Raw genomic sequence first — 19,999 nt, 5'->3', positions numbered from 1 at the left:
GTTGACTGAGTGGTTGGACCACCTTTATCATCATAATAACAATCATCATTTTGTTCTTCTCCTCTTCTTCTTCTTCTTCTAAGCTCTAAAAAAAAGATTTTGGGTCTTCAAAGTAGAGTTCCTTATATACTCGCTAGAAAAACAGGAAAGCCAGCTGCTATTTGAAAATGTCATTTCATTCATGTGGTGAAATCCTGGAAAAAAAGTTAGCATAAAAATTCACTTCAAGAAGTACTCCTGGTAGAAATTAAAATCAAAGTCGGGAAGTCAGAAAAACTATAAAGATATACTGCCCTTAATATCTTGCTGTTTATATATAACTTCGTGTTCACAGCATTCTGTATGGACTGACCGACATACTCTTTTGCAAAATGGTAAAAAAAAAAAACATTTCTTTTTTTGGCGCAACATTAAAAACCCCATACATTAGGCAAAAGTAGTCAATTTACCACGATTGTTTCTAATGAACATTAATACTTCCTTCAATTACTAAATAACTACTGTATTTTGAAAACTTTTGTGTAGATTCCATTTGTTTATAACTCGCGTTTCACGATATAGGGACGTAGTAGGAAACACGATCGAGACGTAGTTAAGTGTTTCTCCTACTTCTTCAGCGCTCTAGCCGCTTTCTAAGTTAATGAATATCTATGAAGACTACAATAGGGCGAACAAAGTGAATCACCAGCTGGCTGTAACATTAATATCGTCGCATGTTTCAGTCATGGACTTTATCAAGCTTGGGGCTGTTATATTACATACATGTATACTGTTAAGACTTCTATTATATTTAGGGCTAAAACCGATTACACATATAATTAGACCCTTCATTACATTTAGGGTCAAAAGTTATTACACTTAGGACCTTTATTACATTTAGCGTCATTTATTACATTTGAGGCCTCAACAGTGGTACTCCGGATTTTAAGTGACAGGGATAATTGATTAAAACATTAATGTTCTACATCTTACAGCTATATCATTATCGATAATGTTATTGAGCAGTGTATAATCCACAGCCAAATGAACAAAACTCACCCAAAGCATAGCCAGTGCAATAAATGAACCATTTTCATTGCCAATATAATGAACATGATAGCCTAGCAACTCAATCAAGTACTGTACCTCTTCTTTTGTTCTTGCTGACGCTTTTGTTTAAAGGCCACTCTCTTCTGCTTGGCCCTGTCTGTTTTCTGATTTTCCAGTCTCCTCATCCTTTCTTCATCTTCTTTGCAGTCACTGCCTCAATGCCGTCCACAGTAGGCAATCCTATCTTTCCAAATAACTTCAAAACTCAGTGATAAGTAGTGCCTTTGCGCTTTTTAAGGTATGTCATGTTACTCTGACAAAGGCCCATATTTGTTGATACTTCATAATGAATTTGGTGGAGGTTCGTGTCCTTAGGTCTGAACTTTGTGAGGACACTAAATTTACTTTCGGGTAAATTGGAATGGCCCTTCCCCACTACTGAATGTACGACCTCCGTTGCCTTCTCTGCAATCCGATTGCACTCAATCTTGTAGAGAAGGCTGTGGAGTTCACATGTAAGTGCCCTCCCCCTGACCTTATAGGGCTTACCCTCACAACTGTAATTAGTATTGTATTCCCCATCACTGTCTTCACCATCTTCACTATCCTTGCTACCTTCGATGCTGCCATCTTCACTATCTTCCCTACCCTCCTCCGGATCTACCTGCCTTCCTGTTCCACTATCTGCACTGTCGACACTATCCTGTTTGTCACATTTGCCACAAGAGCAAACATGTCGGGGGTGCCAAGGACATCTGTGTGTTTTGCCATCATCTCCAATCCACTCATGAAAGTCACGGGAATGATATTTCCCCAGAATACGCATACGATTGGCATATTCCTCTGGGTCATTCCCAGCCTAATTCAGTGCTGAAAAGTGGTTGCTTTTAACTCTAGCCAGAAATTCATCTGACATACAACCACAGGTTTTCGAGTGGGCTCGCTTGCCAGCACACTCACATTTTGCTTTTCCTAGCTCAGGACAATCCTTCTGGTGAGTGGCCACAACAGACAAATCCACAGACTTTTTCTCCTTATATTCCTTAAGGTTGTTGCCATGTGCACGACCTACATGACCTCCACAAAGCATGACACGGCTAAGGGAGTTGTCAGGGAACACAAAGTGAAATGATTTTGCTGACAAGGAGTCAGCATCTTGCCAATTTATGGCAACCACCATACCCTCCTCTTTAGCTTTAGTGAAACAGACCTCAGCTAGATGACCCTCGACTGCCTTTGAAGTACCCTTCCAGAGATCTGAATCATATATGTTGTTTGAGCCCCTCATAACAGAATGACCATAATATAACGTACATTCAGTTAAGAAATTAATAACGACAAAAGTACAACATTGGCTATGAAGTCCTCTAATAAGCCAGCAGCCATCAGAAGTGGTCACAGCTTTCTTCCAGCTGCCAAGCTCTGAGTGGGGTTTGTCTTTCATTTCACTTTTGCCCATTGAACAAATCCCATCCAAAAAAGATTTCACACACGGATGAGCCAATTTAACCATATTATAAAAACTAACGTGAGAAAGGGTGTGAATTCCCAAACCTAACTTGAGAATTTTGTGATAGGAAGGGTAACCATGCCCCTAGATGAGGAAGCACAGACCTAAGGCAAGCGACACACAGTTTCTTCTTCGTTCCGTGAGGCAAACCATGCTGCTTGCATAATGGATTCTTTGCCCACAGCCAGTACATGCGAGCATGACCTTTATGGCCCCTCCCAGACCTTTGTTTTCTGTGCAAACTGGTACCAATAAGCCTGTTGAAAGGAAAATTGGCCATTACTCTTTATTGACAGACTATTTTGAATGTTTCAAGTTTGTTTGCAGTTTATGACTTAGAACAACAGTGGATTTTAACAAATAGATATGGTCAGTCATGGGACTCATCTTTTGATAAGTCATGAGCTCCTCTGTATTACAGTTCACTGAAATAAAATAAAACTCCTCCTTTTGTAAAGCACAACAAAGAGTAAAAGAAACAAGCCTCATTTAAAAGGAGCCACAAGAACAGCCCAGAAATCCCCCTAACAAGACATCCAACAAACACAAATTCAGGTCAATCATTTGATCTTTGCCTCGTACAGGAGACATACGAAAATTTTGCTTCATTGGGGATTTTCATCCATCAGGGACGCATTTTGCAGAGGTAATAAAATCACTGGAACAAGGCAATTACATTTTGGATGAAAAATTTTATGCCGCTTACCATTACATCCTAGGGTTCTGCAGCGACGTGTAGAGTTTAACTGGTCCAAATGACTACCCAGCTGGTTTGTCATCCCAACAAAATAGTTGATGGGCAGTTCAATGCCCTCTTGACTTTACAAATTTATTCTAAATAAAATAATGAGTAAAAAATATCATATAAATCATGGGATCGTTCTTTGAAAGGGAGAATGGAAAACAGCACAAAAATACAGGAACAAAATGAGCAATATCTCACACAGAAATGAAGGGATAAAAGATATCAATAAATATTATAACTACAGTTTTCTTTGTATCATAATTATAATGAAAACTTTCTATGGCTCAAAATTTTGTGCTATAGGAATATTCATCCATACATTAGAGAAAATTTCAAACAGGAACTCAGCTGATTTTAATGCCATCTCTGCAATGTCTTTGTTACTGCGTCCTCATAAGTAGTTTGGTAAAAACCATTCCATAAAATCAGCGTCGAAGCGTCTTCCACTTAGTGCATGGGCAATCGTGTTTATCAGTTGTGGAATAGCCCAAATAGGTACATTACTGTAACAAAGTAATCAATAATATAACTCTTATTTTATTATTGTAGTAACTTTGTGGACAATGTGTCAAATATCCAATTTTTTCATTGCAAGCTCCTTATTGGTTAAGTAAGCTACAAGAGCAAAAGACTTTTGTGACTTTAAGCAAAGACTTTTATCAAAGGGTCTCAAGGACCTAAAAGACGATTACCAAAGCAAAAGTCAACTTAAAAACAATGAATACTTCTGTGTTAGGTATTCTTTCTGATTTGTATCTTTCCTACTTAAATTCAAAAGTTTAATATTTTTCCTACCATCGTAATATGGAATGAAGTATCTCAATTTTCTTTTCAGTAAAAACTTGCAGGAACTCTTGCATCTTTTCTCCAAGGTCTGTGTTGTCTGATACATGGAACAGAAGATCACTCAACTGAGTTAAGGTTGCCTTGTCGTAGTTTCTGCCTCTGAAGTTGATGAAGATCATGGAAACCCTCAGCATGGACTGCATCCAGCTGTCAAAGTTTCCACCACGAAAGAATACAGTGTAGTAGTACGTATTGAAGCATGTTATCTCATTGAGTGGTTTGACCAACATTATGTACTGTGGGTCTTTACTTGAACCAAACAAATCCAAGACCACATCGCGAACTATCAGCCAGCCTCCAAATGCAAGTGATGATATTAACGAAATTTTTTCAGATTTTGGCTTCTTGGGAAATCTCTTGTTTCTCAAAATTTAGTAAATATAATAATTATTATTTTTGTGGCCTTATCATAACTGATAGCTTCTCCCAACCTACAGGTGTACAAAGCTAAAGCATACTGCTTTTGATTTCTTATGTTTCTCTTAATTTGACCAACCTTCCAAATAGAGCTTTATATAACTTCTCAAAAACAGGCCAGAACACTTGGATGGTTGACTCCTCTGCATTAAGAGATACATGGAATGGACCCTGCCATGGAATCATTAATGGTGTTTTTCTCTGTGATAATCCATTTGCCGGGCCACTGTATTATGTAGATTATAAGAAAAAAAGGTTGTTTAATGTCACTGCAGTATAACAGGTTTATTTCAGGAAGGCATGAATGTATTGTTAATTTGTATTAAGAGATATCTCTCCATTGACCCCGCTGGCTGGAAGTTTTTTCTGGATTTTTATCTTAAGAAAGTAGGGGGAAAATTCTTGTTTCATTGCAATTTTAACTACACTAAACTACCGGTAACTCTTCCAGAATTTTACAAAGAATGCATTGTGGCGTGGACCCTTTTAAATGAAGACAACCCCTCCTCATCCTCTGAAATAGCAAATCAGGTCATATGGAACAATCAGTTCATTTGCATTGAATCAAAGTCAGTCTATAACAGTAGGCTGATTAATCTTGGAATTGTAAAAATTGGAGACCTCTACGACACGCGGGGAGGTTTCAAGTCGAACAAGGAACCATTATATTCAACTCTCTCACCAGTTGAACATTTTCTACTTTTCAGTCTCTTCAATGCTTTTCCTGAAGAATGGCGCAAAATATTAAAAACAAATAAAAACTCTATCTCTTCAAAAACTCATGATCTAATCCAAACTGATTTCAAGTTACGTATTGAAGGGAAAAAAGTCAATTTCCAAAATCTTAAATCAAAGTCATTATATGACAGTTTTGTTTCTAAGATATCCAGTATACCAACAGCGCAAAGGAAATATAACGAAGCTTTCAGCACACACACATTTCAGTTGGACTGGGAAAAGATATATCTACTGCCCTTCAAAACACCATTGGATACTAAATTAAGAGAATTCCAATATAAGATATTAAACAGGATCTTATACACGAACAAGATGCTGTTTAAGTTCAAAAAAGTAGATTCTCCCTTGTGCGATTTTTGTGAAAAGGAGTTGGAGACCATAGAACATCTCTTTTTCCATTGTACAAAAGTAAGCATGTTTTGGAACGATTTAAAGTCTGTACTTGATTCTTTTAATATAACTATTAGGTTTGATATCATGAATGTCCTTTTTGGGATCTTAGATACAGATAATATAAGCATTCTAGTCAATTACATCATTCTTGAAAGCAAATATTTTATTTACCGCTGTAAATTAAATAAGGGCTGTTTATGTGTAAGTCTGTTAGTCGATAAATTTAAAAAAACGTTTCAAACCAAACGTTTTATCGCGAAAAGAAACAACAAAATCCATTTCCATGATAAAAAATGGAAGCCGTTACTCCCATTAATACAACAGTAGTTATCCAAACTTCGTTTTTCTAATACTCCCTGTATTACTCTGTATTTTAAGTTCAAGTCGAATAAGTTATGTAAGCCTTGTAGTGTAGTGCAGCGTAGCTTTTTATTTATTGATTTATTTTATTTTCTTTTTTTTTTTTTTTTTGTTTTTGTTTGTTTTTTTTTGTTTTGTTTTTTTTTGTAATGAAGGTAGTTGTTGTAAATTTTGTAATGTTTGTATGTTTCGATCTGTATGTTGTTTGTACTATACCTGTAAAAAGAAAATAAATAAATAAAATACAATGTTATCAGCCCCAATCAATGGTATTAAGTGTTAAAAATTATTTGATATGTGCTTGGAGGACACTACTCCATGGACTAGATTCTTTGGCTATTTTTTTGTCTTTTAATACAGATTATTTTTTTTATTCATCAGACTAATGTTTTGTTCCCCCTTTCATCTTTTTAGTGCAGTTGTTTTATTTTGCTCTTTGCTTCTGTATTTTTTTTACATCCAAGTAGCTACCTCTGCAACTAGCTTTTTATTGTATTTCCAGGTTGGGTAGTCACCAGTCACAACCAGTTGGAATTCTTTCATGTATTCCTCAAGCTCAGGACACACTCCTAGTGTGTGTTCAAGGGCTGCTGCATAATCATTCTTGCTGTGAAGAGACTGCTGGAACTCATCAAGCAACCATGACGTTCTTAAACTTTCCATTTCATGTCTCTGTGCATCCCAATACACCCTTGGTAATTGAAAGCAAGTTATTGAGAGCAAGTGAATAAAATGTTGTTACTACTTTTATTGTATAGCTTGATTTGAATAATTTTTTATTCTACTTGCATTTACTTGCTAACCATCAAAAGCTTAAAGATTTTATTTTGAAAATGTAACAGTATTAAAAAGTTCAGTTTTTTTTTTCAGAAATTTTTCAACTATTCTACAGTCACACCTGTGTTCAACAGTCACCCTAGGGAAATGGCAAGGTGACTGTTATATACAGGTCAACTTTGCAGATAATATAAGTCAATTGAAAATTTTGGGAAGTTGTCCGGTGACCGTTATATACAGGGTGACTGCTATATACAGCTAATCTTTGCAGAAAAGACAACTGAAAATTTTAGGAAGTCATTGTCTTGTGACCGTAATATACAGGGTGACCGCTATATACAGGGCTGTTATATACAGGTTTGGCTGTATTAAAAATTTATTAGAGGCACTAGCTGAGTGTGTACTGTGAAGATTTAAAATAGGAGTTTAAAAGGCTTTATTAAGCGTACCTGAGATTCTGAAAGCTGTTCTGGATATTTGAAAAATTGACTTGTGTGTATTCAACAGGTAGTGAAGACAGGAAGCTGGAGGAAAAATATTTGGGCAGTTCAACGCAAAAATATCCCTAGAGGTGGTCAATATCAATTCCTCCCTGGCACTCTCTGATTGTTCCATCTGGCATCACCACTCTTGGTGACCGGTGGTTTAATTTAATGTCATCATTTTGAGGCACAGCGTGGATGTTACAATGGATGTCTGCTAACATTGTGCACATGCGCCATGATGTACTTGTTACTGAGCTCGTTGGCTTCCTTTGTGCATGTATGAAGTGGATGTCATCTTCAATGCGTAGGATGAATTTTTCTTCCTTTGAAAAAAGTTTCTGACTAAGATCTTTTGTTACAGTTGCAAATATTACAGCATTGTATATGTGTAATTTATGGTCTTTGACATTGTTCAAAAAAGACTGCTTACCAATGCCCTCTTAACTATTTAGAGAGAAAAATGTAGCTGGAAATCTTATGTCTGAGATTGTTTTTTTGGTCATGATATGATAAGTGTGTCTCTGATAATGTGTTTCCCTTCCTCAAAATAAATCCCATTCTCAAGTTACCAAGGGTGGTAGTTGCCTCTTAATATCCCAACAACTTTTTGTTTTCAGTAGTAGGTATCTTTTTGTAGTTGAATGCTGGACTGGTTGAGGGAGAGGCATACAAAAGGCCCCTGCTGTCCAGTCACAATAAGGCTTTATGAGCCATTCAAGACAAGGCACAGGTGAAGTGTATTTTTAGATTCATTACCTTGGACCGAAAATGTAAAAGTAAGGATATTTTCTTATTAATCTGTTATTGACCATGGAAGCTTATTTTTTAAGGTCTTTCTTATTATACCTTCATTGCAATTTTCACTTTTTTTCTCACTTCTTCTTTGTTTGTTGTGGCCAAAGCTTTCTCATAATTGTTTATAGAGTGAGGATGGCAACTGCATCCAAGCACCATTCCAGACATCAGTGAGGAGTAACTTGCTCCACTTAATTTAAGTTGAAGACCACTCGCTTTTTGCATTGGACAGTTTTTCTGCCAATGAAACATCATTAGATAAATATGATTAATTTTTTCAAGATCCTATCATTTTTTCCCATGACATATAATCTCTGAGTGTGTGGATGGTTGTTCACATGTAACAAGTCTACTTTCAAATACTTTCAAAGTTTTATTTGTATTTTGTTATCACCAGAGACAGATTTCTTATTTTTCTTTTTTTAAAAGATTATTTCTCTTGAAGAAAGAAGGAAAAAATAGTGTGTTGTACATATAAGTTGGCGTCTTCTCCCTTATCCTTTAATGTGGTTTAATTCTATTATGGTGCATGTAAGTAGTTTTAACATCATTTTTGTTGGTACGAAATGGGGACCATACCTGATTTCTGAAAAGCTGAGGTTATGCAGAAGAGAAACCACTCTTATCCGCTGGAGATTGCATCTCTTAATGGAGGGGGGTTGTTTGTCATCATTCAATATAGCCTGGAAGATGTCTTCAAACAGGCCTGGAGCATGAACGTCACAGAATTTCTCCATTTCGTCTGGATCATACAAGTTCTTTCCCCCTTTGCATAATGTGTAACCAAAGACTTGTGAAATTGGTGAACAAGAGTGCTGAATGTTGTGTCTCCTTTAGCAGCGAGAAATATTTATAAGAGTAAAAGTTATGGTTTTGTAGTCAGGAGTGAAAATGCCCACAATTTACACTCTAAATTAATTTATTTATAATTGGTTCCTCAAAGTTGTGCTAACTAAAAATACCTTCTTTGTATGAAACAAAATGAATGTTATATGAATCAGGACACGGTCAAAGTTAAGAGAACTGTGTGCTAGTGATTTGTTGTTCTCTTGGAACAAACACATTTTTCCCTCTACCTCAAGCTTAATCAGGAATATGAAAACATTTAGCTTCGTTTTTGGAATATTTGTTTTATCCCTGTCAAAGTGATATCTTGGTTAAGCAGACTGTAAGGATGCATAAGTGCACAAAAAAAGGTAAAACTTGTTGCCTTTATACAGGGTTTACCTTGTACTTTCTTGGAAAGCATGATGTTCTCTTTCCTCAAATCCTTATTTAATTCATGCTGCTGACTTTGTTTTTCCAGCAAGTTTTTGTTATGCTGTAAAACTTCTGTTGAAATAATAGCGATATTAGCAACCTTGGTTGCTAGGCTACACAGCTTTAATACTGACCAAGATATCTGTTTAAAGTTATTATAGTCAGCCACTGGGTGGATGCAGTTTGCAGTGACGTTAATTGTATAGTTATTACATAAAAAGGAACCATGGACACCAACTACATTGTATTTTAGAGAGTGAGAAATTTATTAGTGTCAATTGTTTTTCCTGGGCACAGATCAAAAACATATTACACTTTTCAAAATTTAATGTGCAAGTCAATGAAGCTATTGTTTTGGAACCTGAAAGCAATCTATTATTTTTATTTATCAATTTTTTTTTGCACGGGTTAAAAAAGAATGTGAGTTGATTGCTGGTTGCACTCCCCCTGTTACAGCATCACATATTGTAACTGACAAACCAACTAATAATACCTTTTAGTACTAGAGGATAATAAATTTGGGGGGGGGGGGGGAAATAATCTAGGGCATAAGAGGATGTTTTCTACCCAAGAAACATATATGGGTAGTGTTATATCAAGAATGTTAATTATGAACTGCCATATTTCTTGTTTACACCTTTAAAAACTCATTTGAGCTGTAAAAAGCCTTTAGTGTCCAGTCATGCTTAAGTTAATTAAGTGGACTTCTATGTGGATGTGGGGGGGGGGGGGGAGTTGAAAAGTAATATCCAGTCATACTACATGCACCCACCTTCAAGTTTCTTTTGGAGGTTTTTATTATGGTTTTCAATTTCTTTCTGTTTTATTTCCAGGTTTTGCTTTTGATCCCTGAGGGTTTCTACCTGGTTAACTAATTCTGCAAAACTGTTAGAAAGTGCTTCTTTCCTTGTGTCCGTTCTAGGGCGCAAATAAAGAATAGGGTATAGAGTTTGTGACAGGTAGAAAAATACCAAACCATACACACTGTGTTTTAAAAGTGAAATAATATTTTAACCTCACACCCACCTTTGTTGGTGAAATGTATTCCTCAATTTGACAAATTCTGACATCTTTGTCAGCTAATTCTAAGTGACCCTCGCATATCATTGTTCCAGTGTGATGAACTGTTTTGGTCTCGTCAAAAGCCGAAAAAAGGCGCTGAGGGCATAGAACAAGAGCATCCTTGCAGGCATTTTCAGGGCCGCAGAAAGGAAAACAGTAGCTTACTTTGTCAATATGTTTTTCACAAAGAGTTGTATCACTGGAAAAACCACAGGCCCGTGCTGTCGTGCCAACCATTCTCGTTCCCAGAGCTTCGATCCTTTTGGTCAGCGGCAGGGATCGAGAGCTCTGGCTGGTTCCAATTTGCAGTCCACAAATTACGGACTTCCGGTTCGACTGCGCAGCCTCAAACGAGAAATCCCAAAGCAACAATTTTAACAATGGCTGACCAAGCTAAGGTAGATTTGTTTCACGGCGCGCTGAATTTTGGCTTACAGTTTTAAGGTCTCGGCCACCTACAGTTAAAGGAAAAACAGTACGAGGTTTTAAAACATATAGTTCTTAACAATAGAGATGTTTTGGCAGTTCTGCCTACTGGATATGGCAAATCGTTGATTTACCAGATGCTACCACCCGTACTTAATTTCGTGGATTTTGGTGCAGAGGAAAAAAAGGCGACAGTAATTGTTATTTCTCCGCTAAACGCCTTAATTCGCGACCAAATTGTTAAGATGAGAGAAAGTGGATTGAGTGTTTGCGTACTCAGAGGAGATCGCGTGGATACAGAAGACGGCGGTGATGAAGAGATTTCGCTTGAAGTGCCTGTTGAGATGCTGACAAGTGCACATTTCGATCTGATATTTACTCACCCCGAGGTGTTGGTCGACAATAGGAAAGTATCCAAATTACTGAAGACGACTTCATTTAAGGAAAAAATAAAAGCAATTGTGGTAGATGAAGCCCATCTTGTCATTGATTGGTATGTTGATACGTTCAAACTGTGTTCTAATAAGCTTGTATTTTCCAATTTGGCTGATGCTATCATGCACGTTGTTAATAGTCCATTTAGTACTAACCGGGATCATTCTTAAGAGAAACCTCCCTCTAGCAGTTCATGAGAGCGATAATTTGATAGTCGTCAATGGGTAAAAATTATAACAAGAATTGATACCACTGGCAACGTGACGGTGACAGTTCTTGCTAACTTTCAGTTTAACAGGTGTGTACAAGCATTCTAAAAAATAGGACTCTGTGTCATCTATCCAGGCTCCAGCAGCCTGTTTTTTGGCAAAACTTAGGATCTTGATTTTAAGAATAATTGAAAGCAACACACCGACTGGTTTTGATACTTTGAATGCTGTTGTTATTTACCCTTAGCATTCAATTAGAAAATGGTTCATACATTAAAACTCGAAATTAACAGTCCTGCCAATAGCCACTTTGTATAGTAGCACCTATTACATTTTGAATTTTTTTTTCACAAGTCCACTTATATTATTATTTTGCCTTTTCTTAACAACAGGAAGAGTTTCAGGCCAGCTTATGGCAAGTTAGATTTGCTGACAAGTATATTTTCAAAGACACCAATTATTGGTCTAACTGCTACTGCGACAAAACAAATGCAGCAGAAAATAGTGGAAGCTATGGGGATGATTAGTCATTTTGTTATTGATGTAAACCCTGATCGTAAAAACATTTACTTTTCGTTATCACGTAGAGGCAACCAGGGGGATGAAAAATTAGTAAACATTTTGGACCCTCTTCTTAAAGATCTCCGTTCTAGAAGACAAGACTTCCCTCTCACTATTATTTATGGAAACCTGGAGACCATTGCGAATTGTTTTTCTTATTTTAGTAGTGAACTTGGAAATGAACAATATGAACCAATAGATGCACCAAAACTTGCCAGAAACAGGCTATTCACTCAATATCATGCCCAGGATCCTGAACATGAACGAAAGAGAATTGTTGATGAACTGATTCAGGGTAAATCAAAACTAAGAATTATTTTTGCTACTGTTGCCTTTGGCATAGGGTTAGATATTAGTAATATCAGACATGTACTACACATTGGTGTGCCCTATTCCATGGAAGAGTATTTTCAAGAAGCTGGTAGGGCAGGGCGAGATGGGCTACCAGCAAAAGCGCACATCTTTTTCAACAGTCACGATATTTCAAAGGGTAGAAAACAGCTGTCAGATGTTATGCGAAATTATGTCCAGGAGAAGAAGTGTAAAAGGGAGATGATTTTAAATTATTTTGGGTTTAAAGCCCCCAGCAGAAGTGGCTCACTCCATGAGTGTTGTGACTTTCATCAAAACATGTGTGATTGTGATGACTGTGTAATATCCAGTATTCCATCAATTTTGGAAGAGGCAGGCATACAGGATGATGAGACAACTTCTGCTGAGGCAAGTGCATCAACATCTTTGACCTTACCACCTGCCCTTGAAGAAAAATTAAGGGAAGAACTACACGTTTATCGATTTTCCCTCCCTGGAACTGGAAGAACCTCTGTTGGAGGAACCAGCTTGAGTAGTGGCATAACTTTGGATCTTGTTGACCAGATTGTTAAAAACGTTCATCAACTAACTTCAGTGGAAAAAATCGAGGCAACACTCCCAATTTTTAGCAGAAGAAATGCCATAGCCATCTGGGAAATTGTCCAAAAATACATTTAAAGGTTTTCCTGATTCATTTTTCTAATAGATTAAGTGACCTCTTTTTCAGAAGATGTAATTTAAACCAGTTTCGGTGTAATACTGATTCAATTTAAAACTGTTCAATAATAATTTGATTTGGCACCTTAGGCTCTTGTAAGTATTCCAATATATTGGGGAACAAGAGAGGTGCTTTTCTTTTGAAAACATCCCTTTTCTATTTGAACATTCATAAGAAAATGTTTTGAGTTAAACCAAGCAAAATGAGCATCATTCAGAAAAGTTTAGTCTTTACGGATTTTTGTCCAAGCCTGCTGCGTAATAATTATCAATATCTTTGCAAAATTAAGTTGAACTAAGTTTTGTCAGTAGTTATGGTAATCATCTATAAGCTTATATGTTCTAATAACTTGTATAGCTAACAGTCAAACAATAGAGTTGCTTTTCAGCACTGAGGTATTTACAAGACAAGCCCTACTGTTCAAAATTGATCAATGAAACCCTCAAGAAATTTGACAAATTCGGATATCAAATGTCTTTGGATGCCCTTTGTCTATTCTTACCTGGTGCGATATGGTTGTGTACGTTTCACTCCCATACAAAGACACAACTAGCTAATTACGTACCCAAAGCCAGTCAACTTTTTAAGACACTGGTTTATAAACCATATACCTCAATGAAAAGTGAAAAGCAAGACTAGAGTCTGACCAGTAGGCAGTTTTCAATAGTAAAATATATTATAATCTATGCATGTACATGTATTATATAATACTACTAGTGTGGAAAACACGAGTACACAAGTTAAATAGTTCCGAAAATCTTACTGGGTTTAATGTCCACAATCCTTAGTCCTCAAGTACATTCAAGTAATAACGAAACCGAACAACAGCAAAGTTTTTTTCTATGAACTCAATCCGTTGTCGTGTTTCTTTTGAACCATGAGGTCCAGAAAGCTACTACTCAAAACGAGGCTTGATAAACATGACCTCATGTAACACTCACGATAGTCAATTTCATAGAGATCAGACATCCTCTTCAGAGCTATCATCATGTTCATCTCCACTGTCTTCTACCCCTTCCTCTTCTGCTGACTCTTCATTCAATTCAAACTCCCCATTGAAAAGCTTGCATTTGTGGTTCGATAACCAGCTGTGAAGAAGCGAAACATTCAGTTTGTCAAGTGGGCTCTTTGAAACTTGTGGAAATGAAAGCAGCTTTCTTCCTGCTGTAAAGACGAAAGGTTTTGTCTGCTGAATAATGGTTATCATCGCTCTTACATCTTCTGTAGTGCAGGCATGGGTGTGGCGAGTGGAATCGGGTGGAATGTCACACTCTATCAAAATGGACACAGAACTCCTTCTGACCATATGAGGAAGATGATGACCTCTGCACTGCCTTAAGAGTTTTGTTACCTCGCATTGCCCTCATTGACTGTTTGTTGTCTTGGATACAGTGCTCCATTTTGAGATCATTGGCATAATTTTTTCCTTCACCCCCCCTGGGATTAACAAATTGCCCATGCAATACTCTATGAGCAGTCTTCTCAGAGTACAATGCTTTGATGCATGTGATGAAGCGCATTGCTTCATAGGCATACTTCATACCCCTTGGACGGCACCTAAAGTATAGTAGCAACATTTTCCAGTTGATCAAACTGCGACCACCATCTCCTTCACATTCTGTGTCATTTAATTGCATCAACATAACTCCAAGCTGAAGAACCTGTAGCCCGTAATTAAAAAGTCTGTCATCTTGACTATCTGAGGGAATACCAGAAACAATATTTCTGCCATTTTGGTCCTGTGCAGTACCGGGAGGTGTATACAAGGCCAACATGGCAATTGGCCATAGTACAAGTTGACCTGGCACCAGAATGCCAGTGGCACAGGATTTAGTTGAGACAACATGGACTGGTGCACAATCACTTGGTACTTGCAATTGAGTTCCTTGCAAACTAACGACCTTACCAACTCCTAGAACTTTGTAATTTGCGGGAGATCCCTGAAGCAATATAACAATGGCTCCTGCCAAAAAATGAAATCACAGTCATTTTAATTGAAACAGATAAAAAAGGCAAAGGCTGGGAAAACAGACAATTCGAACCACACCTTTCAATCCTCTTTTGGTCTTATATATTATTAATTGGCGATTTTCTGATTATTGTACAGTTTATACTTGTCTTATTATAAGTATGTTGTACAGCCTTTAAGCAGCTAGATAATAATAAATCTATAATAAGTAAATGCAAATCGAGTGAAGCCATGAATATAAAAGATATATTGTTTTAATTTTATCTTGGTATTATCCACCTGAATGATTGGAAATTGTTCTTAGTTATACATAGAGTATATCTATATTTGACACAACCACAGTCCAAAAACACAGCTGATACAGTGAAGCAACACCTTACAGATGGATTGAATTCACTATAAAGTAGACATAGAACTCAGGAAATCGTATTTAGCACCATTGAACTTTTGAAAAAAATTATTTGATTTCTTTTTTTCGTTACTCAAAGAAGAAAAATATGTTCTGATGACAATTTAAATTATTGTAAGATATTTTATTTTATGATTTTTTTTTGTATTTCTATTCTTTCCTGATAAATGTGCCAGCTTTTGTATTTCCAGTAATACATGTACAGTGTTTTAATGAAGCAAGTGAAATTTACATTTTTCTGCTTAAAGGGGAAAAAATGTGACAAAAAAAGAATTGCCCTAAGGTTAAATTATCACAAACCAGGTGTCTTTGCATCTTGTGCTGCATTATGGGATTGATGACGGTCTGCTGTAATCGTTTGGCCGGTAACAGCACTCTCATGACCCATCATTTGCTTCTCCCTTTGCTGCCTTCTTTGTTCTAGTTGTTCACGCCAAGTTTTTTCAATGTCAAACTCAATCATGACAAATTCGTCAACAAATTTCCCAAGTTGTTCCTGAAGGCTTGCCCATTTTGCTGATGGATCTTCTTTGCTCTTAATTTCATCAAACCACGAAGGAGAGTCATCTGTGCTTGAAATTTGAGCCCAAGTCATAAAGGCACTGCAAAGGTATGCCTTAGTGGCTGAAAGCATTAAGGCTTCACAAGCAGAGTGGTTCTTCTTTACACTGGGTGGTACATTGACCAACTTGAATAGCTGTCTTAAGTGATACAGGGTCCCTTGTTCTCGTCCACCTGTAGCTGTCGGCTGATACAGTTGCTCCCAAATAAACTGATTAATAGTAAAGAAAAAAAAATAACATCAACTATAAATGACAGTTAATTGACTCCCAATAACTCGAACCTTCTAGGGAAATCAATGAATGTTCAAATTATGGAGTTATCAGGAGTTTGAACCAAATAGCTGAAAATAAACAAAATTAGCAAATGGATAGGGAGGGAAATATGCAATAATTATCATGCACACTCCAATTCAAGCAAGCACCTCAAGCCATTGAGTTAGCGGGAGGTTAAAGTTAGTGAGGGGTTGAGTTATAGGGAGTCACCTGTCATGTATGCTGTGTGGCTTACTTTTTTTATGTAAAATATATATTTACATATACAGGTCATCAGGGCTTACAACATGAAAAACTAGAAAATCGTGTTGTTTTAGGTTATCATATTATTTATGCTTCATGATGAAGGTAAATTTAATATGTCACTGTTGTCAAGTAAAGTAGATTTAATAACTATATGATTGTAACTTCAGGACAAAGTAAAAAGTTTCATGAAACTGGGGTCAGATCATGTTCTTTTAAGTAGACTTATAAAATTAAGTAATTTTGTAATAAATCTACATGCATGTATTAGGAAAATTATCTCATCTTGTTATCTAATATAATAATATGTTTAATTATATGTTTAGGCAGTTAACATGAATGTCTAGTGTTAGAGAACTTTAAAAGATTTCAATACATGTTTAAATACCATTAAGTGTCAATACAAAACAAGGAATGCATATACATCAATTTTGAAGTTATATCCTCAATTTACTTACACCAAGGAAAGACTGCTTTGTGTGCCAAAGTGCTGGTGCTTCAACAATGTTTTGAAACCTCTCAGATGGACTGTCACATCCTAGTCTGGTTTTCTTAGCACCAGTCACGCGTTCCCTTCCAAGTAGGTCCCCTACAAGAGGCACTTTAACATTCCTTAAAATCTCATCTGCATTTATTGGTCCATGCTGGGCCTAGAAAGAAATAAACATTTCCATTATTTCAGTACTGCAGGAGTCCATGTTCCATTTTGTGTGTTAAACAATGGCTATAAAAGCAAAAAGAAAAACAGTGCACATTTTATGCAAACATCCAGGGGCAATTAGCCTCTGCTTTTTGACTTGTTGTAGGCCTGGCTGACCTTCATTTCCACATAACCTAAAAAAATGCTCACTGTTGATTGCTCTCATGACTAGAACACACTGATCTCACCATCACAGTCACTGGGCTCTTGAGCTCACCTCAACAACACACAATAATTGATTACAGGTGGTAGAGTGATCAAAATTTGTAGGCCTGGGCCCACTGGTTTATGGGCTGGCTTATATGCCCATGTCATCTATTTAAAATCAGCTACATTAACATCACTGAAAAGCAAGGGTATGTTAATAATACATTACTCTATAATTTTTTTTACGTGATTAATAAAACGTATAGATCTCTATAATGTTTTAATTTCTTTATTATATATATAGTCACTGGTAAATAAGATTAAACACAAATGACTTTCAAAGGATTTCAGCAGACAAAGATCAGTAAAACAAACTGTACCTCTGGCTTGTAGATGTCAACAAGAAGGTTTTGTATGTACTGAAGATACTGGCACACATCTGAATGTTTTGACTGGTTAAAAGGTACCACAGGCAAGCCAATGATGACAGACTTCTCTTTCATTTCAGTGGAGTACCTGCAAAGAAATATTATATAATTATTGTAAAGCTATAGCCATATATATTTCAATCCATGGGTTAATGACCGCAGTAACTAAGGATCCAGGGAATGGTCTAGGTGTCAGTTGCAATAATCTTGGGGTTAGAATAATTTGTAACAGCTAATTAATGTCTGACAATTTTTAGCCCGGTCAAACTCTTTATTGTTGCATACCAACACTACTGGAGTAAACCATGTGAAAAGCATGTGAAGATCATGTGAAAGACGTGAAAATTTCACTTGCTTTTTCACATGGGCATGTGTGAAAAACAGTGTGAAATCACCATGTGAAAACCAAGTGAAATGGGATGGTCCTTTTCACATCATGGATGATGTGAAAAAACTATGTGAAATAGGAAATTCACATCATGCATTGTATAGACTAGGCTTAATGATATGATGTGAAAAACTATGTGAAACCTGTGAAAAAACTATGTGAAATAAGAAAATTCACATCATGCATTGTAAGACTAGGCTTAATGATATGATGTGAAAAACTATGTGAAACCTGTTTTGATTGACGTGTAAACATGTGAAATTTCAGTTTCACATTCTTTTTCACTTTATCTTGATCATCTCAGATCCGGTATACGTACCTGGCCGGACATATCATATATATATATGCATGCAGATCATGCGCATGCCCATGATCTATATGCAGCCTATAGCTTCATGTAGCTAAAAAAAAATCTGACATTAAATCTGACATGATCATTACTTTATATAGCGATCTACTACATGTATATATATAGCTCGGTCGTCAATTTTTCATTAACTTTAATTAATTTCAAGATGATTTGTTCCAATTAAAATGCAAGTGGCATATATATACACATATATATACGTCAATGTCAAATCATCGTTGCAAGTCCGGCACCAGGTCCGATCCTAGCCTCTAATGAAACCAAAATGTAGCAATTTCATTAAGCAAATTGAACACAGGCAATTTAACCCTGAAGAAAGAACAATTTATTTTTAGTTAACGGTCACCAGGACAGGCTAATCAAATTACAATGTTTAATTATTAAAATATAAAGTTATATATATAAAATCTAGAATAAAATGTATGTTTTGTATTTTGTATAAACCAAACTATCTATATTATTATAGAAACCCATCCATCACAGTTAATAAAGACATAATTGAAATAAGGTAATGATGATAATGAATCATAAATATAATATAAGTAATTATTTAAAAATAATCAATCCACTGGCCAGCAGTGATAATAATAAATTCTTATAAGCGACACTAGCACTAGTACTTTTAATTTAGTTCAAGATCAAAATATGATCCTGTAAAGAATAATATTTTAATAATTAAAATGTTCAATTAATAAATCAATTTAATTATCATTATAAATTTCTATAAAACAAATTATATTATTTCTGATAATATAATATCGTTAATTAGTATATCAAGCCAGTGGACAGTGTGTTATGCGCTGATTGGCTACTCAAACTCGGGATAGCATGTGCTATTCACCTCCCAGTGCACAAATGTATTTGCAAAAGACTTTTTTGCAGTATTCTGAGAGATAACAAATCAATTATTTTGGGGATTCTATCTCACTGGTTTGGTATATACTAAAACACCACCACTAGCCACCTCCACTGCGGGGAATAATTGTTAACTGGTATGTATATTATAAATTATATGTAATCAAAATCTAAACTGACTTTTGCCATTTGGCGCCTCTTTTCTGGTAATGGCGCAGGGGTATGGACAGCCTCACCAACAGGTACATACACATACCCCTTATATTTGCAATAGTTTGTTGGCTCTGTTTGTTTGTCGGTTGGTGTCACCTGCAGGTCTTGGCTTTCCTTGCTGATTGCCGTTTTCTCCAGTTCCTTGGGCTTACTTTGTGTTGCCTTTTTCTCCGGTTCCTTGGGCTTACTTTGTGTTGCCGTTTTCTCCAGTTCCTTGGGCTTACTTTGTGTTGCCATTTTCTCCGGTTCCTTGGGCTTACTTTGCTTTGCCGTTTTCTCCGGTTCCTTGGGCTTATTACTTTGCTTTGCCGTTTTCTCCAGTTCCTTAGGCTTACTTTGTGTTGCCATTTTCTCCGGTTCCTTGGG

The 19,999-nt window shown here is 36.4% G+C and overlaps 2 protein-coding genes and 1 long non-coding RNA gene across 4 annotated transcripts in view; 2 read left to right on the top strand and 1 right to left on the bottom strand.

Annotated features, from left to right (window-relative positions):
- The first annotated feature begins 3,599 nt into the window (after positions 1 to 3,599).
- Positions 3,600 to 7,014, top strand: LOC140930722 (uncharacterized). Of its 2 annotated transcripts, none has more exons than XR_012164881.1 (3): positions 3,600 to 4,315; positions 6,541 to 6,733; positions 6,909 to 7,014. It is a non-coding gene; the product is annotated as an uncharacterized lncRNA (long non-coding RNA). The 2 variants fall into 2 exon arrangements; XR_012164882.1 differs by having other exon boundaries at positions 6,541 to 6,761; positions 6,909 to 7,005.
- A 3,966-nt stretch (positions 7,015 to 10,980) lies between these two features.
- Positions 10,981 to 13,038, top strand: LOC140931955 (uncharacterized). Its single transcript, XM_073381636.1, has 2 exons — positions 10,981 to 11,336; positions 11,880 to 13,038. The coding sequence occupies exons 1-2, from the start codon at positions 10,981 to 10,983 to the stop codon at positions 13,036 to 13,038; spliced, it is 1,515 nt and encodes a 504-aa protein (XP_073237737.1).
- A 1,001-nt stretch (positions 13,039 to 14,039) lies between these two features.
- Positions 14,040 to 19,999, bottom strand: part of LOC140931954 (uncharacterized) — a 28,898-nt gene continuing 22,938 nt past the window's right edge. The window contains exons 7-11 of the mRNA XM_073381635.1: positions 17,763 to 17,898; positions 16,994 to 17,185; positions 15,757 to 16,228; positions 14,430 to 15,041; positions 14,040 to 14,350 (exon numbers count right to left, since the gene is read on the bottom strand). Coding sequence (XP_073237736.1) covers positions 14,040 to 14,350; positions 14,430 to 15,041; positions 15,757 to 16,228; positions 16,994 to 17,185; positions 17,763 to 17,898 — 1,723 coding nt within the window. The remainder of the gene's footprint in view (positions 14,351 to 14,429; positions 15,042 to 15,756; positions 16,229 to 16,993; positions 17,186 to 17,762; positions 17,899 to 19,999) is intronic.

This window comes from Porites lutea, chromosome 3 (genome assembly GCF_958299795.1).
Source record: "Porites lutea chromosome 3, jaPorLute2.1, whole genome shotgun sequence".
Taxonomy (NCBI): Eukaryota; Metazoa; Cnidaria; class Anthozoa; order Scleractinia; family Poritidae; genus Porites; species Porites lutea.
The sequence above is the reverse complement of the archived record's forward strand: the minus strand, read 5'-3'. Positions and strand labels throughout refer to the sequence as shown.